The following is a 19975-nucleotide window of genomic DNA, read 5'->3' as shown; positions in this document are numbered from 1 at the left end:
ATGGATATGGTCGACCAATCTCCACAATTATTCTATGCCAATGGACTCTTTCTCCTACAAGACGACATTTGGCAAAACAGCCAGTGGTACTGGCTCCGTGGCTATGATTTACGGTTGTATATTGAGGTTCTCACTTCACGTGAGACGATGGGAGGTGGCTCATTCAACACTTTCATACTTCATACCAGCACGCCAGGTAAAGCTTGAGTACTATTGTCGTTTGGCAGCGATGTACAAGGACTACATTCCGGGTGGTCATGAATACTATCGCCGGTGGCATCAATAACAGGAAGAGTCTCGTCCCATTGCTCACGTTTCCGGTTATATTGTGTCGTAATGTTTCCACTAAGATCACGCTGTCTATATATAAATATCAATTAAGGAAAACGATGCAATGACAGATCACGCCTTGGTGGCAACAATGATGCCCTCCCCATTGCCCGGTGGTTGGTAGAAGGAGACATCCTTCAAGCCGACGGATGTAAGAAGAGCACGCCATTGCTTCTCGGTGCGTTCGAAAGCACCTACCTGGAGCATCATCATGATGCTGATACAAGCGGTGGCGAAGTCGCAATCCCGATCAGGGATGATCTGGTCGTTGATGATTAATTTAGAATACCCTGGCTCCATGGCATCAACAATATGGCTGAGGATACTGTGAGCTTGCTCATCTCGCCAGTCATGAAGGATCCAATGCATATAATATGCTCGAGCGCCTGATGGATTGGTCAGTATATGTAGGGTCATAGCAAATGGAATATAGGAAGAGAAAAGCAAAATCTCCTGCCAAGCCAACCAGGGGAAAACATATTTTCGTACCTTTCACCGGTTGAACGGTAAAGAAATCATGCGCCATCAACTCAGTATCCTTTGGGGTTTTGTTAATGGTGGAAATCACTTGCGGTAAATCTTGCAAAATGCGACGACCCGGGGCATCAGGGTATTTGTCATTGAATGCGTGGAGGTAGTGACCTTCGCCGCCACCCACATCCACAAGCAAGACATCATCTGGCCGGTTGCGAAAGCCATGGAGGAGGTTTCCTCGAACATCGAACCAGTCCACCCAGTTTGGGGTTGCTTGCTGCTTGAGTGTCATCCATTGCTGGAAGTCCTTAGCCAGGGACGGGTTCTCTCCCAGCCATTCGAAGTAACTGAGGGGAGTCTTCTTTGCTAGCTGGAAGGGAGTATCTTCTGCGGATGTCGGGAACTGATTGTTATTCTGACGGAAGTACTCTGGGGCATAGGTGCTGCAGTAGTTTCCAATATCGAAACTAAGTTCGTCAGAATGGGTGACTTCTACTTTGACACACTTGATGCGTCGGCGAGGAAGTTGCATACCATGCTCTAGTCATCGCCTCAAGCGTCCCATCTGCCATCGCCATGGTGAGAGGGGAAGGCTTGTAGGTTTGGACCCCTGCCTCTGACACATATCCCGCGGCGGTTAGCAACCTCAGGATCTGATCTGCGTACACACATGTCGTCAGTAAATGGAAAGCCCCCGATGAAATCACTAAAATAGTAGATCAAGTTGTATCCGAAGTCCCCGATCAAACATGGGGGCAGGTTGAGGATCGGTATTGCGAGAATGGGAACTGCAACCCTATATTGCAGTCATCAGTATGGGAGGAAAGTAGATAAACCCACCGACAACGATAAGACTTGCCCCTGACTGGCTCGCGATCTGCTCAGTAGTTGCTCCCTCCCCTTGGTGGTCGCGGATCATCTGGAATACACCAAGCTGGACACCCATGCGAATGGCCGTGAGTAAAACGGGGTTCTATTATACGCCATCGGCGGGTTAGCGGGCTAACTATTAGGGCAGACATGATGCTGGTTGGGCAAGGTGCTTCTCAATGGGTGTTGTTGTCACATACTAAGACCACATCTCGCATCGCAGTCTCTGGTGGAGACTCCAGAGCGTCCAGGAGGCCTCGTGCTGCTTTGAGAGTCCTAAATCGGGTAGCATCGTCAAGAGACTCTCTGTTCGATTGCACCGTCTGTGTGAGAGACACGATCTGTTCTTCGAGAGAAGGACTATTTGACTTGTTCTGATCGGAAGCCATTATAGAATATCAACTTCCCGTATGGAACCTAGGGTGTTCAAGAGAACAGGAGCGATGACTCAAAAATTTCCACGACCAACTACGATGGTTTGGGATACAAAGATACGTGACATGGCTGAGGGAGACATTGGACTTTTGAGACTTAAAGTCCGAATGCCACGGTGACCCACCAACGAGAAAACAGTGGAGATATGCACGCGGAGGACATACGTTTCCAGGCAAGAGCGAACTTATTTCTTTGCTGGGAACAATATGCGCCGACCAAGGCCCAGATAAGCGAGCATGCGTCCGTGGCCGGAATTTCCCCCGGCTGAAATGTCTTAGTCGGGGGGCTGGGTCTTTCAAGGAAGGATGCACGTTGATTACTGTTCCAATTTCCCACGCGACGACCATGTGGAGCTCCGGAACCCATTAGATTAACGTGCGATGCCATCGTCGGTCCCACTTGGGCGCTATCGCGATCCGTGGCCAGAGCGCCAGTTCGAGTCTTGGCCCTGAACAATTAATGTAGTGAAATTGAAGATTAGGTAACCTTGTGAGTTCCTGCTTTAAAATTATGGGAATCCCACCATGAGCAGGGCCCATTTACCTGCGTTGCTGGATACCTGGGCCATGCTTCATTGTTCGAACAGGTTTAGGGGCACCAATTGGTCTTTACGGCAACAATGAGCGAGTCATCGGGCAATAAGGACGTCGCTTACTGTGGTGACTCGCTCATGGGAGTATCTATTGCCATTGGGGTCGTCCAAATACTGGTGGTCGCTGCCCGGTTCTATGCCCGCTATTTACAGAGAGTCGCCTGCGCAGTCGATGACTACCTGATTATACCCTCTTTGGTTGCTCTCCCTATGCACACGACACCCTGTCTAACGTTACTAACTAGTCTTCCTTCATATAGATTGCCAGTCTAGGACAATCAGCGTTATATATAGTCTGTACGTATAGCGATCGTCACTCCGAATCTCAAGAACGCGCTCTGACTTATGAAAAGTGCTAAAGATTGGCGGGCTGGGCTACCATCTCGAATACGTTATGCAGACCCCCGAGAAACTCGTTAATCTTCAAAAGGTGGCATTATCTAAGAGCCTCGTCAAGGCGACCGTTAACCAGATTCCAGGGACTCGTTGCAAACCAAATTCTCGACTTCCCTTTTACGGTGACCCCGGCGAAGATTTCGATCCTTCTCTTTTATATCCGCATCTTCAGCACACCGAAGTTCCGCATGATAGCCTATGCGGCTGGTTTTATTGTCCTAGGCCACGGGATCGGCGTCTTTTTCGCCGCGATATTCCAATGTTCCCCTGTACAGTATGCATGGGATAAGACCATCGAAGGTGGATCGTGCTTTGATCAACAGGCGTTCTATCGCTACGTCTCGCCTCCGAACATCCTGACAGATGTCTTGATCTTGGTCATGCCCTTGCCGTTTGTCTGGAAGCTACATACACGAATGACGCAGAAACTCGCACTGACAGGTGTCTTCCTACTTGGAGGATTGTAAGTACTTTTTGGGTATCAATGCCACCGGTGTCGTCGACTCACGAGTTTTCCTGCAGGGGGACCGTCGCAAGCATTTTGCGCATGACTATCTTCTTCCAGGAGAATGCTCTCACTGACCCGACTTGTAAGTTTTCAAGCATATTCACTCAGTTGCCATTCTTCGGTCGTCGCTAATATTATTGGACAGGGGCATCAGTCAATCTAGGTATCTGGACCGTACTGGAGGCAGGCATCATTATCATTTCGGCTTGTCTCCCTTCTATCTGGCCGTTAATTGTTCGGATTCTACCACGCAAACTAGTGAGCAAACACTCCTCCAAGACTCGAGGTCACCGGTACACCGCTAGCAATGTCAAGGCGAAAATAGGTGATGGCTTCTCGAGACTTGGGGAGAACGTCACCGGGGAGACGGACAAGTGGCCCCTCGACGTAAATCCCTTGCACGAGAGCCCATTGGTATCTATACATGGCCAAGGACTGGTGAAGGGCGACAGCATATCGCTACAGAGCCTGAACGGGACCCGACAGGAGCCGCGATATTCATGGGTAATGATTCGACCTAGAGGATAGAATTCAAATTATGTTTCTATCAAAATTTATTATATATTGTTGTCCCATCCCTACATGAATATCTAGCTTCGTTATTCTTACCCTAGCTCCTGGATGGTTGAAGCTGAGCTAGAGGTGTTGTAGATGACGATGAGTCGATGACAAAACCATGGACGTTACGGAGCAGTCGGCGTTTGATTTTAATCAAGTGCAGCATATTCTAACAGCAAACACACCTTCTTTCTTTATTGGATTACCGAGTAAAATATAATGCATGTGAAAAAGTTAAACCCAGTTCGTTCATTTAACTAGTTCTTAGATAAATTAGGTACAATATAATTTATCCTCCAATCCTGGTAGGATATTCAGGAATTTTAGCCGTAACAACTCCCAAGGCTTTAAGACCCACTCTGGTAATTAGGGTCCAGGGGTCGTACGATCGGTAGTGGAGTATGGAGTGTCCGGTCATACTTAAGCGAGGATGAACCTTCCGATTGAGTTCGATTTCCCTGGATTTCTCAGCCCCGGCTGTCCGCTGAATTCCAGCTCATGGAAGTTAAACCGTTAATGTCTTGGATTGGCCTGTGCATATAGTTTCAGTGCAGAGCTCTAGCCATTCTCCATTGTTCTCAGTCTCATAGTGACAGATCTGGACACGTTCTAGCCTGGGTGGTCTAGTCAACCCCGAGGGGTATAGGGCTAGAAGACGCCTGAAAATTCTGTACTACAAGTGCAGTTTGAATTAGTATAGTATATTTTGAGCAGGAGTAGTTTGAGAGAATCCATGTGCCGGCGAAGTGCTTGGGCATAACAGCTCTTTTGAACAATATATATCTTAGGGGAACTTAGGGTCTAGACGTACATACCATGTGTGATAGAATTATACTATAACTTCTAATTTTAGTGCACTATATCAGGGAAGTCTATGCGCCGGACGGACATCATACGTCTCTGAAAGCCTGAAATATGGGGTATGTATGGCCTCCCGATAATGTGTTCCCACCACGGTATCGATGCTGTAGAGGTCAGCCCAATGGTATTCAGTGTAAAGGCTATACATATACACTACGTGCTTGGTAGGTGTGACTTGAATAGGCGCAATAGTAATTGTAAGTACTCCACAATCTACAGAGGTGAGCAACAAAAGTAGCTGCTAGCGCAGACTTTCTATACGTTTGGTAGTACTTGGATTAAAATTTTAATTAGAGCTTAAAAAATTAAAAATTGGTGAAGTTATAGGCATTTAGAAACAGGCCATTTTTGACGTATTGCGTGCGAGAATAAAAACTATGCCAAGAACTGAAGATTTGATACTTTTGCATACTCCGTCACTAAATCCGTTACGGTTTCCGCAACTTTTCCATCCTCCGCTCGCGGGTCCCAAGATATACTGAAAGACTAGAAAATGGCGTTTCTGAGGCCTTCTACTTTTCAATCCTTGATCCGGAATACTAGGACACCTTTCCTGCGGGTCCAACAAAGACGATGGGCGCAGGTGCACGATGTCCGGTTCCTCGCCACGCATCATGATCCAAAGCTGGTGTTGGACAGATACCGGAACAAGCTGGATCAGAAAGCTCAACAGTCAGTATTCCACAGGATCACTCAGCGCTATCTACAATCTCATTCTGTCGCTAACATGCGATAACAGAGAAGGACACGGATCCGTCGAATCCCTGAAAGACGCCTACAAAGAGAAGATCGATGACTTCCGTCGCAAAGCGTCCACCATCGTCACCCCAGAACCCTCCAAACCTACACCCTCTCCATCAACATCCGCAACTCATCCTCCTCCCCCGCCACCTTCCCCCCAAGCCAATGCCGCATCTGAAGCCTCCGGCAAATCCTCCACAGGCATCAAGCCCCTCAGCTCCTTCATCGACGTCGAGAAAGTCCTCGACCTCCCACCAAAGGAGATCGAGGCGATCTGGCGTCTCCGCCATGCTAGCAACCCACACTCCGTCTGCGCCGTCATCCCGGTAGAAACATACCAGCGCATTGCCTCGGCCGCTCGCCAAAACCCCCAATTCGTCCTCCCCCTGCCCCGCACGCAACCCGAGGCCGACCAACCCGAGCAGCAGGGCGATGAAGCCGCCGGTGCCGGCGCAGAAATCCATTTCCTGCAGTGGGCATTCCATCCCGCCGCTCCGACAGTCACCTCCGGACCCTTGGCTACCTCTCACACCTCCACTGTCATCTTCACCCAGCTCGCCGCGTACCAGTTGCATGGCTCCTACGCCCAGCCCCATACCACTATCACGCACCACCTTGATCTAGCCGATGAGAAGGGTCTGGTCCTCATGCATGGTCAGATTATGCCAAACTCGGGTATTACCTCGACTGACGCGACCTGGTTGGTTAGCTGTGTTCAGCGCTTCTATGATTTCGGTGGCCAGGCTAGTGGACGCAAGGGCGAGCTGCTGCGCTCGTTCACTAAGGGAGATACCAATGTCTTCAAGCTCGAAGCGTTGTTGGAGGAGGCGGAGAAGTTGTAGATTGTGTTTATATTTTGATTCTAGCGTTGTATTACTTTTAACATCTTTATATTGTTCTGTTTTTGGGATAGACCTAGAATACAGCAATACTATGTACGATAGATGGCATCAGTTATGATACTCATTATAGTCATCAACACTCTGTGAGCTTTGGCCCAGGGGTGAGGCTGTTTTTGAATCTTAGAATTTTGGAAAACGTGTCGACATATGATTTAGCAATAGTGGTTTCTTGAGCGGCGGCTTAACGGGAAAATTGAAGGTAAGCATGAAGAAGAATGAAAGACACGGAAGGCCAAATTAACTTCACAATAAAATAGTCATTTTATTAATCAGGTAATAGGGTCTAGAAATATTGTATATCGAAAATTAGCAAGTTGGGCGTTCGTGAGACCATCAACGGGGTCTTATGGCTGTGAGATAGATAGCCAACCTTCCAACCCAGCCGCCCTACAAATGTCAAAGCTGATAGGATATAACGTCCATATAAAATCCAGGGACAAAGAAAAAGAAACGAAAACAAAAGCAAAGCAAAGAACACAAAAGGAAAACATCGTAAGCGCATAAGTTTCGCCGAACATAACCTGTATGAATACAACATGTCAATGCCTAGGGCATCACGCACCAAACAACGGAATAGAAGAAGAGCTGAAATATGAACAAGACCTGGCATAGGCGAGCCAGGAAAGGGTTTGGCGGAATAAGAATTAATCGTTAATCTATCGCGGCAGCAAGGGCAGCACTGCCTGCAGTCACCTTTGAATCGTTGAAAAAGACCCCAGGGCTCTTCTTTTGTAACAGGCTCAAGAGATATTAGAAGACGGTAAAGGGGAAAAGGGGTTGTGTAGAGTAGAAGAGGCCAACAGCAAAAGCCCGCATACCGAACTTGGCCTAAGACGGTAGGTCATCCATGCAGGAGGCGAGCATCTATCAGTCCTGATCGATGACTTCTTCCTTGATAAAGGAATGAATATGCTCGAAGTAGCCTGGTTCAGCAACGCTGTCATTGTGGGCACCGTTCGGCAAAGTGCGCCATACTTTGCGTTCCGATTGGCAAATAGCAAAGAGCTGAGTCATATTTGATGGGCTATACACGGTCTTGTGTCAGTTCTGTTTCCTGGAGGCCTTAATCACGAGGAAACCTACGGGACGATTTCGTCCTTCAATCCGCTAAGGAACAGAATGGGGACTTTAGTGATTTTGGGTAGGACCTCTTCACTAGTCCAATATTGGTGACAAAAGCGAGCAAGGTACCGGGCGGGAGGAAAAACCCTACATACAAGTTAGCGCAGGTGAGTGATGTGACGTAGATGGTAGCGAACATACGTCGGAATCAGCTTGCGAATACTCAAAAAAGTATTTTCAAGGATTAGGCCTCCAATGTCACCCTTATCTTGGTTCTCAGCCACAAGATTGATCGCGACCGCTCCTCCTAGACTTTGCCCGTAAACTATAACCTTGTTATTGCTAGTCTCTGCTCGTTGTCGGATATAGTCGAGTCCAGTTTGGGCATCAATTTTTAGCCCTGCTTCGTCCGGGACGCCGGTCGAGAGCCCGTAGCCGCGATACTCCAGCATAAGCACATTGCAACCTAGTATATCAAGCAAGACCCTTGCAATCGGAATCCGATGACCAATATTCCCGGCATTTCCATGGAACATCAAGACAGTAATATCACCGGCAAGACCTTTCTTAGAGGGACGAAGGAAGAGGGCATGTAATGATTCGCCATCCGGCGTAGGAATCTGGAGTTCTTCGTAATTGTTGACCCCAAACTGTCGGGGCTTCGGTACAAAGGTGCGCGCATCGGTAGGAACATTGCGAGGATAGATCAACTCACTGCACACGTGGTCAACTTCTAACTCATGCGCCTTATGGATATACGACACTACCAAACGAGCACACGAATTGGATAGTACTAACTTTTGTTTGAAATACAAAAGACCACTGGCAACAACTGCCAAACCAGATGATGCCAAAACCGGCAGCCTTAGGTACTGAGCGGCGCTGTTGGCCATGTTGGTGATGCTCCAAGACGGTGGGGGCGGCGGAGACTCGGACATTATAGTTGTACGGGTAGATGTGGACGTGCTGTCTTGAGTATTCGATAGAACTGAGACACGACGTAGTTCGAAAGTCTAAAAGAGGTAAGGAGATAGTAAGGAAAATAACCGGGGCCCAAGCTTTCAGGGAGGAGCTTTGGAAACGGGTTTCAATAGCTCTAGAGCCGGTAAACGATGGCGTATCTTTGAGCCGGAACTCATGGCTGGGGGAAGTTGTTCAGGAGGCTTGCGGGGAGGCAGCATCTGGCCAATGGAATTGTTGCTCCTACTCACCGCCCGGCGGAACCAGCTTCAGCTGCCAACGTAACGCGTTCGCCTGCCTTGAGCTCCGTCAGAGCTCTTCTGGATATTCATTCTATTATCACATCATCTCTCCTCCTTCCATCAGCCCTTACGATTTCAATACACCCTTAGCTCACCGTCCTATCAACCGACGTATACCGGCCGTTGGTTGTGCATCATCGCGAGCTACGTTCCACGTTTTCACGAAGTCCCACTATACTTTCTTCATCAGCCAATATGGTCGGTCACGGCGCCTCGGGGATGCTTGGTGAAGGTCGGATAGTTCCCCATCGAGATAAGAGTTGTGCAGCAGTGCAGTGACTGATGATTCATTACAGATGGTATTCATGTTGATATGAACCACCTGAAGAGCGGCGAGGTCAAGTATGGCGTCACCTTAACCTATGATGCCGTCTTTTTGACATGTTGGCTAACGTTTCCCTTCAAAACAGCCTAGGTACCTCGATGTAAGTTCAAAGGGCCAGCCCCACGCTTTAAGATTGTGTGTTGACCAGGATTAGTATGGCTATCAACTTCAAAGATGGTGTTATATTAGGTGCCGACAGCCGAACAACGACGGGCGCTTACATTGCCAATCGAGTCACGGACAAATTGACGCAGGTTCATGATACGATCTGGTGCTGTCGATCGGGATCTGCTGCAGACACGCAAGCCGTGGCGGACATTGTCTCCTATCACCTCAACATGTATTCGATTACCAACAATGAGGCCCCTAGCACCCAGGTTGCCGCGTCGCTGTTTCAGGAGCTGTGCTATGAGAACAAGGATATGCTGAGGTAGGCGCTCTCTATGCTCGAAGCAAAGAATCACCGCTAACATGACTGGCTGCAGTGCTGGCATCATCATCGCCGGATACGATCCCCGACATGGCGGTCAGGTATATTCGATACCGCTGGGCGGATCCCTACACAAGCAGCCTTATTCCATTGGTGGATCTGGTTCGACCTACATTTACGGCTACTGTGATGCGAACTGGAAAGAGAATATGACAGAAGAGGAGGGCATTAACTTTGTTCGGGGAGCATTGCGAGAGGCTATCAAATGGGACGGAAGCTCGGGAGGTGTGATTCGACTGGTAGTATTGACGGCTAAAGGAGCTCAAAGACATCTCTACCTACCCGACACGGACTACACCGGGCCAGGTTTCACCAACTGATGGATATAATCGTATTGAATGATGATCTGGTCGACTTTCCTTTCTATTGGACTGCGGTTAGCTGTGAACCCTCCGATCTGAGTAACATGATAGAGGAACCATTATGATCCTGTGCGAGGGCATTAATATACCAGCTGTGAGAGCCAACTCTACCAATATCAAGTCGAGAGAATAAGTGATCTCTTGCTCGTGAACAGTAGCATTTTTGAATTTAATTAGTTCATTTTGCAGTGATATATGCTGAGTCTTCTTCCCTGCATATATATTTCGATTTAAATTAATTTTAAAAAATTTTTGGTATCTTTTCATTTTCTTTTCTGGATTGTTGTAGTAATCTTTCCATCATCCAAAAAGTAACAAGGCAGCATTTTCCCAAAACATGGTTCGGTGGAAACAACAATGTCGGGGGGGTAAAACCGGAGTAGAGGGTCAATCCGTAAATGATATCAATACTAATTGGGTTGGAGCAATAGGAGGGATAGAATTCAAGCAGTCGAGCACTATGACACAAAGCCACCGCCAATCGTTCTTCGCTCATCCACACACCTGCGCGTCCGGAGACTCGTCATTGGTCTATGCGTGGAGACTATCCAGTCGACGATCAGGATCCGGGCCGTTGTAAGTATGTAGTAGTACATAGTAGTCAGTAATAGTACCCTTTGGCTAGAATTGAATTCTGACTACTTTCTCTTAGACTTTGTCGTAAGGGTCAACCACCCGCTGATAAAGGTTCCACCCTTTCCATTCCAGGTGATGCGTACCACATTGGAGGATCGGAGACTATTCTTAAAGAATAGGATAAATAAGAAAGAGTATGTTTTTATACTCTCTGTCCTTGCAGGAGGAATGACGACGCTGAAAGGTCAGTGGTTATTTTTAAATTTTGAAGCAAGTTCAAAGACTAAATAAAACTTGCATGAGTGGTTGTGGTCGAGAGTGCTGCTCGCCCGGTGGGCCCTTCGAAGTCACTGATCGATTGCACCTCTGATCCTCTCATTCTGGACTTGATCACCTCTTCCTTTCGCCACGCATACTCTCCCTCGACCACTTGCCCCCCCTTCCTCTCTTTCCCCAGTTGCTCCTCCACCCGTTGTTTTGGGGGCTCTTTTTAATTTGCCTTTAATTCAATTCAATTCGGAGTTCATCCCCCCTTCTCTCATTGATCGAGCGCAATGGAGTTGCCTGTCTTTGATTATCGGCTGTGATTCCCTTCCCGCTGACAGCCTGGGTTGGGTTCACTAAAGCGCTCTCTCACCTGATATTGATCTAGGCTCAATTCATTTCTTCTTCGAGAATCAAATCGACCCATCAATTAAGTGTATCTGATCCCTCACCCGGCCTTTCTTTCTCCTGTACAACAACTTGATTTCTTCGCCTCTCATTCCTTGTTTATTCATTTCCCTTTTTTCCCTATTAAATCAAACTCATTCATCTTGAGTCCTCCCTCTGAATGATTACCCTTATCCGATCTGTCGAACTCAATGACCCCTCACCTCGTATGCTGCTCCAACGGGCTCTGTCGCTGACTTCTGCAGCTTCTCGGCCCTTGGCTTTTTAGCATAGACCACCGCCTGTTTTAGCCGTCGCCCAGACGCCTTGACATGGGATCAGTTCTCCTCAACCATCCGCGGTCGGATCACATTGACAGCTCCTACACCATGCTGGGAGGCGCCATCACTCCCTCGGAATCCGTCTATCGACCTTCATCCCATCAAACTTCTCACCCATCATCTCACTTGGACACCGGCAGTTCCAGGTCCACGTCGACCAATACCACCCCCACTTCCTCCACAGCCCCGCCATCAACGTCCGCCGCCGCCTCTGCTCGTCTGCACTCCCACTCTTCGCATGATGTGCCTGCCTATATCAACCGGTCATCTCACACACCCTCTCAACCGTCCACGCGAGAATCTTCAGCCACGCCGGGATCGACATACACCCAGCCTCCCTCAATGAGTTCCACCCATGTGCCTTATGCCGACTCTTCCACTTACCCCGCGTTCCATCGCTCCCAACATGTGAGTACCAACCAGGCTGCAGCAGCGCCGATCACCGGTTCTCACCGGGAGAGCCACTCATCTCCCGCTTCACCTCGGCTGAAGCCGACACATCAGTCTCTGCGGTCGCTGGGTGGCTCAGAAGCGAACTCCCCGAGTCGCATCAAAGTCCGTGATCTGTCTCATATCCAGAGCTTTGCCAGCGAAGAATTTTTGGCCCAGTCGCAGAGAGATCAAGTGCCCGGGCAGTGGTCCCAGGAGCGCCAGTATGAGATTAGCTCTATGCCAGTCACCGATATCATTGAGATGGTTGCTGGACTTCTTACGAAAATCACCACGACCAATGACACACACCATGAGCAGATTCATCGACACATTCCTCCCCCTGATGGCACAGCAAGCCTTAGCCCGCAAGCTACGAGTGTGCTTGCGTTCCATGGCAAGAATGTACCGAGCATCAGTATTCTCAGCTATTTGACTCGCATTCATAAGTACTGTCCAACTACTTATGAGGTCTTCCTAAGCCTATTAGTGTACTTTGATCGCATGACTGAGCTAGTGAATAAAGGCCAATTGGAGCGTCTCCAGCGGCGCTGGGGACACATCCAACCGGACTCCGCCTCTCGGCCAGGGTCTCAGGAGTCGGCAGTAAAACCTGCGCATGGCTCGCCCATGGTGACTCCCCCATCTTCTGCTGGAATGAGAGCACAGGACCCGACAAGTCCATCATCTATATCACCGTCTTTGCACCCCCAGGAGGAAGACGACTACTTTTCCCAATTTTTTGTTGTCGATAGTTTTAACATTCACCGGCTGGTCATCGCGGGCGTGACCTGTGCCAGTAAATTCTTTTCCGATGTTTTCTATACTAATTCTCGATACGCGAAGGTATTTTGCTGTCTACTGATATCCCTTTCCTGCGGAGCTAATTTATTTTAGGTGGGAGGTCTTCCGCTGGTTGAGCTGAACCACCTCGAGCTTCAATTCTTACTACTAAATGATTTTCGACTCTCAATACCAGTTGAAGAATTGGAAGCATATGGAACCATGCTTGTCGAATTTTATGCACGGGAGATTGTTGCTCAACAACAGCAACAGCAGCAGATAGCATCTCAAACAGGGGTGCCTCGTGCGTTCGGCTCATCTACGGAGACGGATCCTCAATCGGATGCGATGTATATGCGGTCTTACGAGAAGCGTCGCCCCGATCAGCCGGAAATTCGACAGACCCCAACGCCACCGTAATTCTTGAGTGACGAAACATTCAACGCTCCCCCCCTCTTACACGCACGGTTTAGCGACTCTTATTCGATAGGATGATGTCATTTGTGGCTTTAAGTATCAATGATTGATTGTCTCGACGGTTGACGTCACATACCCTCACTACTTTTGTCTGCCGATCTCCTTTAGTGCGCGCATCTTCGGGTCACAACCTGTTCTTCTACTTATAGACTCTTGGCTGCTAGCATGTTGGTATATTATCCGTGTTGATTCTCATGGACCCCGAATATCCTGTGTTTCCGGTACTTATTGTACACAACCCCATTATCTCTGCATATGTTATCTTGACATCGGCCGGTGTTTTCGGGCGTTCTACTGTTTGTCTGGGTTATACGGCCGTGAGAATCGTTTTCTCTTTGTAACTTGGTCTGCCTTCTTCATAATCTACTCTGGTCAACTTTTCGCATCTGTATCTCCTTGTTCCAAATCAAGCTTGGGAGCTTCGAGTAACGGTTCTGTTTGAATTACGTAGTTTTCTCCACAGCCGTCACTTAGAAGACCAGCTCGGTGCGTGTACTATCCATACAATGAACTATAGCTGACGGTGTAGTTGATAAGACGGTTTAATTACGTCCTACAGACGGTGAATACTTGTATATTAGGTTCGGATTTCCCTCTTATTGCAGCCGAAAAATAACCTTTGATAAAGAATAAGCATTTATTAAATTACCACTATATCTAATTTTGTGTTGAGATACAGTGCTGTATTTTTGTTAAACAGTCATACATCATTGTTTCATGTTTCCTCTTACGATTAGTTAAATTAAATCATATCATAGGATATGTGAAGCCCAAAAAGATGGTTGTATATTTGCCGAGGCTATTGACATGAATCTGGACATGGTCAGCCCAGCTTCAAGATGTAACAGCTTTAAGATATAAAAGCAAACAGAGCCCTAGACAAGAAGGCTCACCTCTCATTTCATTCCAGTAACAGTATCTCATGATAGAGTGATTTAGACAATCGTAGGGTCCATATTAGGCCGAGCGAGGTTTCCGAAGGGCTCGCCAGCTCAGAGATAGGGAGCGCGTTCTTGTACAATTCATTCAGTATTCTATCTAATACAATTCTATTCGAGTGGATCCTCGAAGCCATTCAAACGACGATCGAACGAGTTCGAACCTATATTGATCAGCTCCGCTCATTCGTTGAGCGACTGCGTTCGATGAATGCATTCACGCTAGAGGCGAACAGGATCGAATTCACAATAAATTTCTAAAATTGAATCGGTAAGAATATAGCGAATGTGGGATGTCGCATCGAAGCTGTCGTTGATAGGACAGAATAACTATCCTGTGTGGATGCATGTACTGGCCAAGTATTTGTACTGCACGAAATACCTCCAGTATCACAACCCCAAAGTTCCATTAATCAACGGTTGACCCCAAGGTTCTTTGATTAAGACTTTAGGGCTACTGGTTGAATAGTCTCTGAGGATTTCGTGGGCTTGAGAGTCATCATCTTTAAGCACGAGATCGTTAGCGAGGCCTTGGAGAGATGAACAGTCAGTCGTGGAGGGATAGAAAGCGCGCATTTACTGCTGATTGCGCACAAGCCGCACTGTCAAGTATCGTCCAGAACCTGTCTCTTTGAGTACCTCATTTTGTCGTAGTAAAACTTCCCCAGATGAATAGACGAGTATCCGTGGGTTCGATATGCATTCAATAATGGGAAACACTCCACTTAATATAAGAAATGAATTGAGAGATCGAGGTGGATATGGATGGAAAGCCAAAGCGTCAGCCCTGTTGAGGAGGGATCGCGATGTACCGCCCTTTAATAGTAGTACATGGTGTCGATGGATCATCCTTCATCCTTTCTGTTCTGCCTTATTAAATGACAGCTTCAATGTGCATCCTATATTCACTATATTTTTACCGTTTTAATTTAGAAAATTATTGTTAGACACTTTTACTGAGATAGTATAAGCAGTGAATCTTCTTATCTAGAGCTATATATACTTCTATATCTTAAAGTTATTATATCTCAAAGTTGAGCTGATAATACCAGATCCAAGTCAACAGCTTCAGCAAATATACCGCCATCGTCTCAGGCTCCACATAGGTCACCGGCCAGGATGCTCAGACTGACGTGACACCTATACAATAGACTGTCCGCAACCGTCATACATACCTCAGGAATGTGAAGTGGGGCACCGTTCAATATCAACCCTGTTTTTGCCCAACCAGCAACGATGGAATTGATTCCGAAACCAGAGATTAATTATTCCGGAAGACTAAACATTTGAGACTGTTCACGCCTCCCGGAAAGTGTAATGCTTATTCGGAGTATAGGACATCTGTCAACGGTGAATTTTTGCCTGTCGAACCAGACATACAAGATAATACCATTCCACTCGCCAAGTAAGTAAATCTACCCATGATACCAACATTCCCAGGAACTATTTAAGGGATTATAGGGTTATTCAAGCCGCAGCATCAGGTCCCGTCACCAAAATCCCAATCCCAATTCGGAAAACCCTACACCGAATACAATCATAATCATACCACAACAATCATCCCAGGAAGTAAACTCTGAAAGCGTATAACACCTTCCTCTTGCAGTACCACCTTCTCTGTAAACTAAGAAATCAATGGTGCAATATACCCAAGTAACCCTACCCAACCCCATTCATTTCCGTAAACTATATAAAGCCCTAACTTTAGTTCATGTACCCATAAATCCCACCCTTGCAATATCTTGTCTCATATCTATTATGTACCTTATACACTAGTGCTCTTTTACCACTAGTCCACCAAAATGGTCAACCAGGGTACTGTCCTTCTTACTCTCCCCCTTCTCCTCCAGATCGTGCCCGGCACAGTGGGCCATCCGGCTCCATCGGAGGATGGGACCCTTTGCAGAAATGGGAACTGTGGACCAGATAACACCAGAGGACATGATTCCACCTGGGGAAAAGGCGACAGCAATGGCGAGACATGCACTCCAGAGACGGTAACCCTGACAGCTATATCAACCGAGCAACTTCCTGGGTAAGTTCAGTCGAAGTATATGTACAGCAATGTGCCGGGGCCTAGTAAATTCATTGAGGCTAACATCCACATTTCATATATAGTCCAACAACCACCGTTCCCGGTCCCACAAACACAGTAACCATTACAACTGAGGGCCCGGCTGTGACTTCAACTATCACTGAGATACTCACTTCGACTGTTACCGACGCTAGTACCAGTAGCCAGGTAGTGACGGATACCGAAACGGTCACTGTCACTGTTACCAATCCTGGGACTATCACAACAGCAACTACCACAGCTACAACTACTGTGACTTCCTGTCCGACAAACGGTGCAGGGAGCGGTGATGGACCTGACTACGGGACATGTTCGGATCCGACTATCCGGTGGGCGGATGGACTCGATGGACGGACGGAGTATTCGTGGATTACGAATAATCAGGATGATTTTCCGCATGGGTCGTCAACGACTATTAATACCTTGATGAATTTCGTTTGTAATCGGCTTCGGAGTCCGTGCAATGCTCCACAGGCGGCCATTAATCGGTGTTATTCGGCGGCGGCGCAAGTGAGTAATAGTGGGTTGAAGGGGGAGCAGGCTTCTAATTTATGGAATTCGTTGATGGCTTGAATAATTACTTTTCTTACTTTACCGTTTCATGTTTAGTGTTAGTATTTAATGTGTTGCGTTCTCGCTAGTATAAAGAGATGGTGGTTTTTCTGACTCTAGCTGAATCTATTATCAGATCATAGATATAAAACCTTCCCAATTCGTTTGCCTACGTGATCAAAGCTACGAAAGTAAGCAGAGAATAAAAAAAAAAAAGCAAAAACGTGTATTGGCCCGCCCACCCGCTCCTAAGTGTCTGAGTGTATTATATGACAAGAAGATGAAACAAAAGGAAAAACAAAGGAAAAACAAAGGAAACACCTGTTCAATGCGAACACTGAACAGTCAAAACCTGCTCAATCCGAAGATAGAACAGTCAAACCTGATCAATCCGAAGATTGAACAGTCAAAACCCCCCATCCACCCTTCCCACCACCCCCAGCTCCAACTCCCCGTCCCCAAATCCACCTCCCATTCCGTTGTTGGTGATCCGCTGTGTCATCCCATCAGCCCATAAGGTTAAAGTTAAGATTGGTAGGGCTGACTTACTCCATAGAGCACGGGCCACCGCTACCACTCCGCCCACCTTATCCAACTCTTCCCACCTTATTCCAACTCTTCCCACCTTATCCATCCGACCCCGTGTTCTTTGGCGCAGACACGGGGCACACCTAGAGCGAGAAGCGGTTAGTCAGACCCAATGCGGAATGAGGACGGCAGTACTCATCTTTTCGCTGTTCGTCCTCTTGAATGTACCCCCGTGTCTTTGCCGAAGACACGGGACACATCTGAAAAGACACACGGTTAGCCAGAGCCAATACTGATTGAAGACGGCGGTACTTATCGTTTCTTCATCCGATCACCAAGCCTTTATATCGTCGATTGGAGCCCTCCATCCAATCGGTTGGTCGGTCGTCGTCGTCGTCGTCGTCGTCGTTCGTCGGGAGTGGCTGGTGCTCCTGGCAAAGGTGTACGACTTAAGCCCCGCGTACGGGTGTGCGTCATTACCCCTGTTTGTAGGGAACCCTTAAACCTCGGACGTCCTCTGCTTAAGCTGTCAGTCCCTAATCCCCAGAGATGGAAGACATCGTACTTACCTATCAGTGTATGCAATTGCGCCACCAATATCACAGCAGGACATTACACCAGCATCTGGAAACCATTAGCAGCACCTGGATGGTCTTCAGGGAAGACCAGAGCCAGCCAATCAATGGAAACAAAGAAAAAAAAAATAAAGAGTGAATGACATGCCATGTCAGGGTAAGGAACGTGGGTAAGGAACGTGGGCGAGAGAAAGAGGTATTTAAAGAAAGACTTGGGTTAGGACAGAAAGCTTACAAGTAAAACTTTCCACGCTGCCTCATTTTCTCTCGGTAGTCGTTGAACCCCTTGATAAGCATTTGAGAAGTCCACCCAGGACGCTGGCGCTTAATGCGCCTCATAGCTTCCCAAGCGCACCCCTCTCTGCCACAAGGGATTCTCGAATGAGTGTGGGTTTGGAGCATGTCGAACTGGTCGGAGCCCCATGTCGAGATGTACTTCTCGGTTTCGCCGTCGTCGTTGGGTTCTGAAAGAGCGACTACCCTCCAGCCTTGGAGGTGACCGAACCAGGACGGAAAGATAAAGGAGTGTTCGGACCGGTTAATCCAGCGAGAAACAGGGATCACAGTGGTCTCGCCGAAACGAACGCGCTTCACGGGCTTGGCCTTGCGGCTTGCCGAAGCAAGCTTGGCAAGGGCAAGATCGATCTGTGCGATCGCTCTTTGAGCACGGTTAGCCATGTTTGGCGCTGGGGTGACCGGCTTGGTCGGCTTGCGGATGGCGGACTTGGTGGGCGCTGGCTTGCGGTGGGCGGTCGACGGGTGTCCGGGGGACGGTTTGCGACTGGTCGAGCTGGGCTGAGCCCAGGGTCGATGTCGGGCCTGTCGAGCTGCCCTTCTTTCCGCGAGGCGGGAAGTAAGGGCCTTTAGCGCATCCACCACCCCAGTGGGAGCTGGGGCAGTAGTAGAAGGAGTGGATGGTGCTCTTACCGAGCGAACCGGGAGATGAGAACCCTGGCTCATCTGAGAAAAGGAACGGTTACCGGTCGACGAGGTCGAGCTGGTGGAAAAGGAGTGGACGCCGGGCTTCGAGGAGACCGGCAAAAAGGAGCGGGGCGAGACAGGAGGGTTGGCACGGTAGTGGACAGTTCGAGGGAATGAAAGAAAGGCGGGTGTCCGCCACCGTGTGATGGGCCTGTCGTCGCGGCGGAAGGGAAATCCAGGGATGCAGAGGCGAGCCATCTGTCAAGCCTGGTCAAAAAACGGAAAAAAAGGTAAGTGGAGGAAAGGCGGAAAAAAAGAGAAATAAGGGGATCAAAAAAAGCGCCGCTAAGCGTAAGTAAAACACCAAAGGTGAATGACAAGCGTATAGTGCAAATAGCAGGATACTAGCATCAGACGACCATGAGGTGTTGAGGAGAGGAAAAGAAAAGAAGAAGAGGGGGAGAGAAAGAAGAGGAGAAATGGATTGGGGGGAGGGAGAGAGAGAGCATTGCTACTGAATGGCAACTGCAACTGCAACGGCAACTACTGTCCAGGGTTTTGTTTACTTGAACTATAGGAAGGTGCTGAGAGGGTGACTTCTTTCTATAGTGCATCCAGCACTCAGTCTAGAAATAGTAGTATACTCCGTAGTATCAAATTGATATTGCGCAGTCTGCAACTAGACCTGATATCGTTAGATCCCGCACTTGCATACATGCCAGGGGTCGTACTGCTCTAAACATGCCGAGTAGGGCTGATATTCATTAGTACCTGGCCATACACCGACAGCATGTCCTGTTTGGTAATCCCCATGGAAACACTCGTGACTGTTTCCCTTTTTAGGTCTTCTCCTTCCTTTCCCCAATAATCATCTCATCATCGCCATTTCTGTTCTCTGACCATGTAAGCTAGCAACCACACTCCGGCCACAGGTAGGCAAAGTGCACAAGGCACGATGCCGA

General features: G+C 48.1%; 8 protein-coding genes across 8 annotated transcripts; 5 read left to right on the top strand and 3 right to left on the bottom strand.

The window, feature by feature from the left end:
• Positions 1–402: 402 nt before the first annotated feature.
• Positions 403–2592, bottom strand: F9C07_2248733 (O-methyltransferase-domain-containing protein; the record flags this gene model as incomplete). Its single annotated transcript, XM_071510049.1, has 5 exons — positions 1875–2592; positions 1645–1777; positions 1339–1462; positions 820–1271; positions 403–716 (listed from the first exon to the last, which is right to left on the bottom strand). Exons 1-5 carry the CDS (start codon positions 2061–2063, stop codon positions 403–405), a joined length of 1212 nt encoding a protein of 403 aa, XP_071365436.1. The 5' UTR covers positions 2064–2592.
• On the top strand, positions 2593–4435 carry F9C07_1007324 (uncharacterized protein). Its single transcript, XM_041288993.2, has 6 exons — positions 2593–2899; positions 2962–2998; positions 3055–3131; positions 3181–3560; positions 3620–3687; positions 3751–4435. The coding sequence occupies exons 1-6, from the start codon at positions 2729–2731 to the stop codon at positions 4131–4133; spliced, it is 1116 nt and encodes a 371-aa protein (XP_041141660.2). The 5' UTR covers positions 2593–2728; the 3' UTR covers positions 4134–4435.
• Positions 4436–5517: 1082 nt separating this feature from the next.
• On the top strand, positions 5518–6607 carry F9C07_184 (putative F1F0 ATP synthase assembly protein Atp11; the record flags this gene model as incomplete). Its single annotated transcript, XM_041288994.1, has 2 exons — positions 5518–5696; positions 5764–6607. 2 exons carry the CDS (start codon positions 5518–5520, stop codon positions 6605–6607), a joined length of 1023 nt encoding a protein of 340 aa, XP_041141661.1.
• Positions 6608–7534: 927 nt separating this feature from the next.
• On the bottom strand, positions 7535–8667 carry F9C07_183 (BEM46 family protein; the record flags this gene model as incomplete). The annotated part of the gene is made up of 3 exons (XM_071508418.1): positions 7535–7691; positions 7751–7876; positions 7931–8667. 3 exons carry the CDS (start codon positions 8665–8667, stop codon positions 7535–7537), a joined length of 1020 nt encoding a protein of 339 aa, XP_071365435.1.
• Positions 8668–9186: 519 nt separating this feature from the next.
• F9C07_182 (putative proteasome component Pre3) lies at positions 9187–10126 on the top strand (the record flags this gene model as incomplete). The annotated part of the gene is made up of 5 exons (XM_041288995.1): positions 9187–9223; positions 9288–9333; positions 9402–9416; positions 9471–9746; positions 9802–10126. The coding sequence occupies 5 exons, from the start codon at positions 9187–9189 to the stop codon at positions 10124–10126; spliced, it is 699 nt and encodes a 232-aa protein (XP_041141663.1).
• A 1601-nt stretch (positions 10127–11727) lies between these two features.
• Positions 11728–13368, top strand: F9C07_181 (putative cyclin-dependent protein kinase complex component; the record flags this gene model as incomplete). The annotated part of the gene is made up of 2 exons (XM_041288997.1): positions 11728–13011; positions 13063–13368. 2 exons carry the CDS (start codon positions 11728–11730, stop codon positions 13366–13368), a joined length of 1590 nt encoding a protein of 529 aa, XP_041141664.1.
• A 2692-nt stretch (positions 13369–16060) lies between these two features.
• F9C07_2278659 (uncharacterized protein) lies at positions 16061–17224 on the top strand. Its single transcript, XM_041284401.2, has 2 exons — positions 16061–16398; positions 16482–17224. The coding sequence occupies exons 1-2, from the start codon at positions 16166–16168 to the stop codon at positions 17008–17010; spliced, it is 762 nt and encodes a 253-aa protein (XP_041141665.1). The 5' UTR covers positions 16061–16165; the 3' UTR covers positions 17011–17224.
• An 892-nt stretch (positions 17225–18116) lies between these two features.
• F9C07_2199130 (uncharacterized protein) lies at positions 18117–19271 on the bottom strand (the record flags this gene model as incomplete). The annotated part of the gene is made up of 2 exons (XM_071509443.1): positions 18117–18141; positions 18328–19271. 2 exons carry the CDS (start codon positions 19269–19271, stop codon positions 18117–18119), a joined length of 969 nt encoding a protein of 322 aa, XP_071365434.1.
• Between the last annotated feature and the right edge of the window lie 704 nt (positions 19272–19975).

The sequence above is a fragment of the Aspergillus flavus genome, chromosome 1 (genome assembly GCF_009017415.1).
Source record: "Aspergillus flavus chromosome 1, complete sequence".
NCBI classification, from domain to species: Eukaryota; Fungi; Ascomycota; class Eurotiomycetes; order Eurotiales; family Aspergillaceae; genus Aspergillus; species Aspergillus flavus.
The sequence above is the reverse complement of the archived record's forward strand: the minus strand, read 5'-3'. Positions and strand labels throughout refer to the sequence as shown.

Coding starts and splice junctions, on each gene's coding strand:
- F9C07_2278659 (XM_041284401.2), top strand. CDS start 16,166: ATGGTCAACCAGGGTACTGTCCTTCTTACTCTCCCCCTTCTCCTCCAG. Junction 16,399..16,481: donor TCAACCGAGCAACTTCCTGG/GTAAGTTCAGTC, acceptor TTTCATATATAG/TCCAACAACCACCGTTCCCG.
- F9C07_1007324 (XM_041288993.2), top strand. CDS start 2,729: ATGAGCGAGTCATCGGGCAATAAGGACGTCGCTTACTGTGGTGACTCG. Junction 2,900..2,961: donor ACCTGATTATACCCTCTTTG/GTTGCTCTCCCT, acceptor TCCTTCATATAG/ATTGCCAGTCTAGGACAATC. Junction 2,999..3,054: donor ATCAGCGTTATATATAGTCT/GTACGTATAGCG, acceptor ACTTATGAAAAG/TGCTAAAGATTGGCGGGCTG.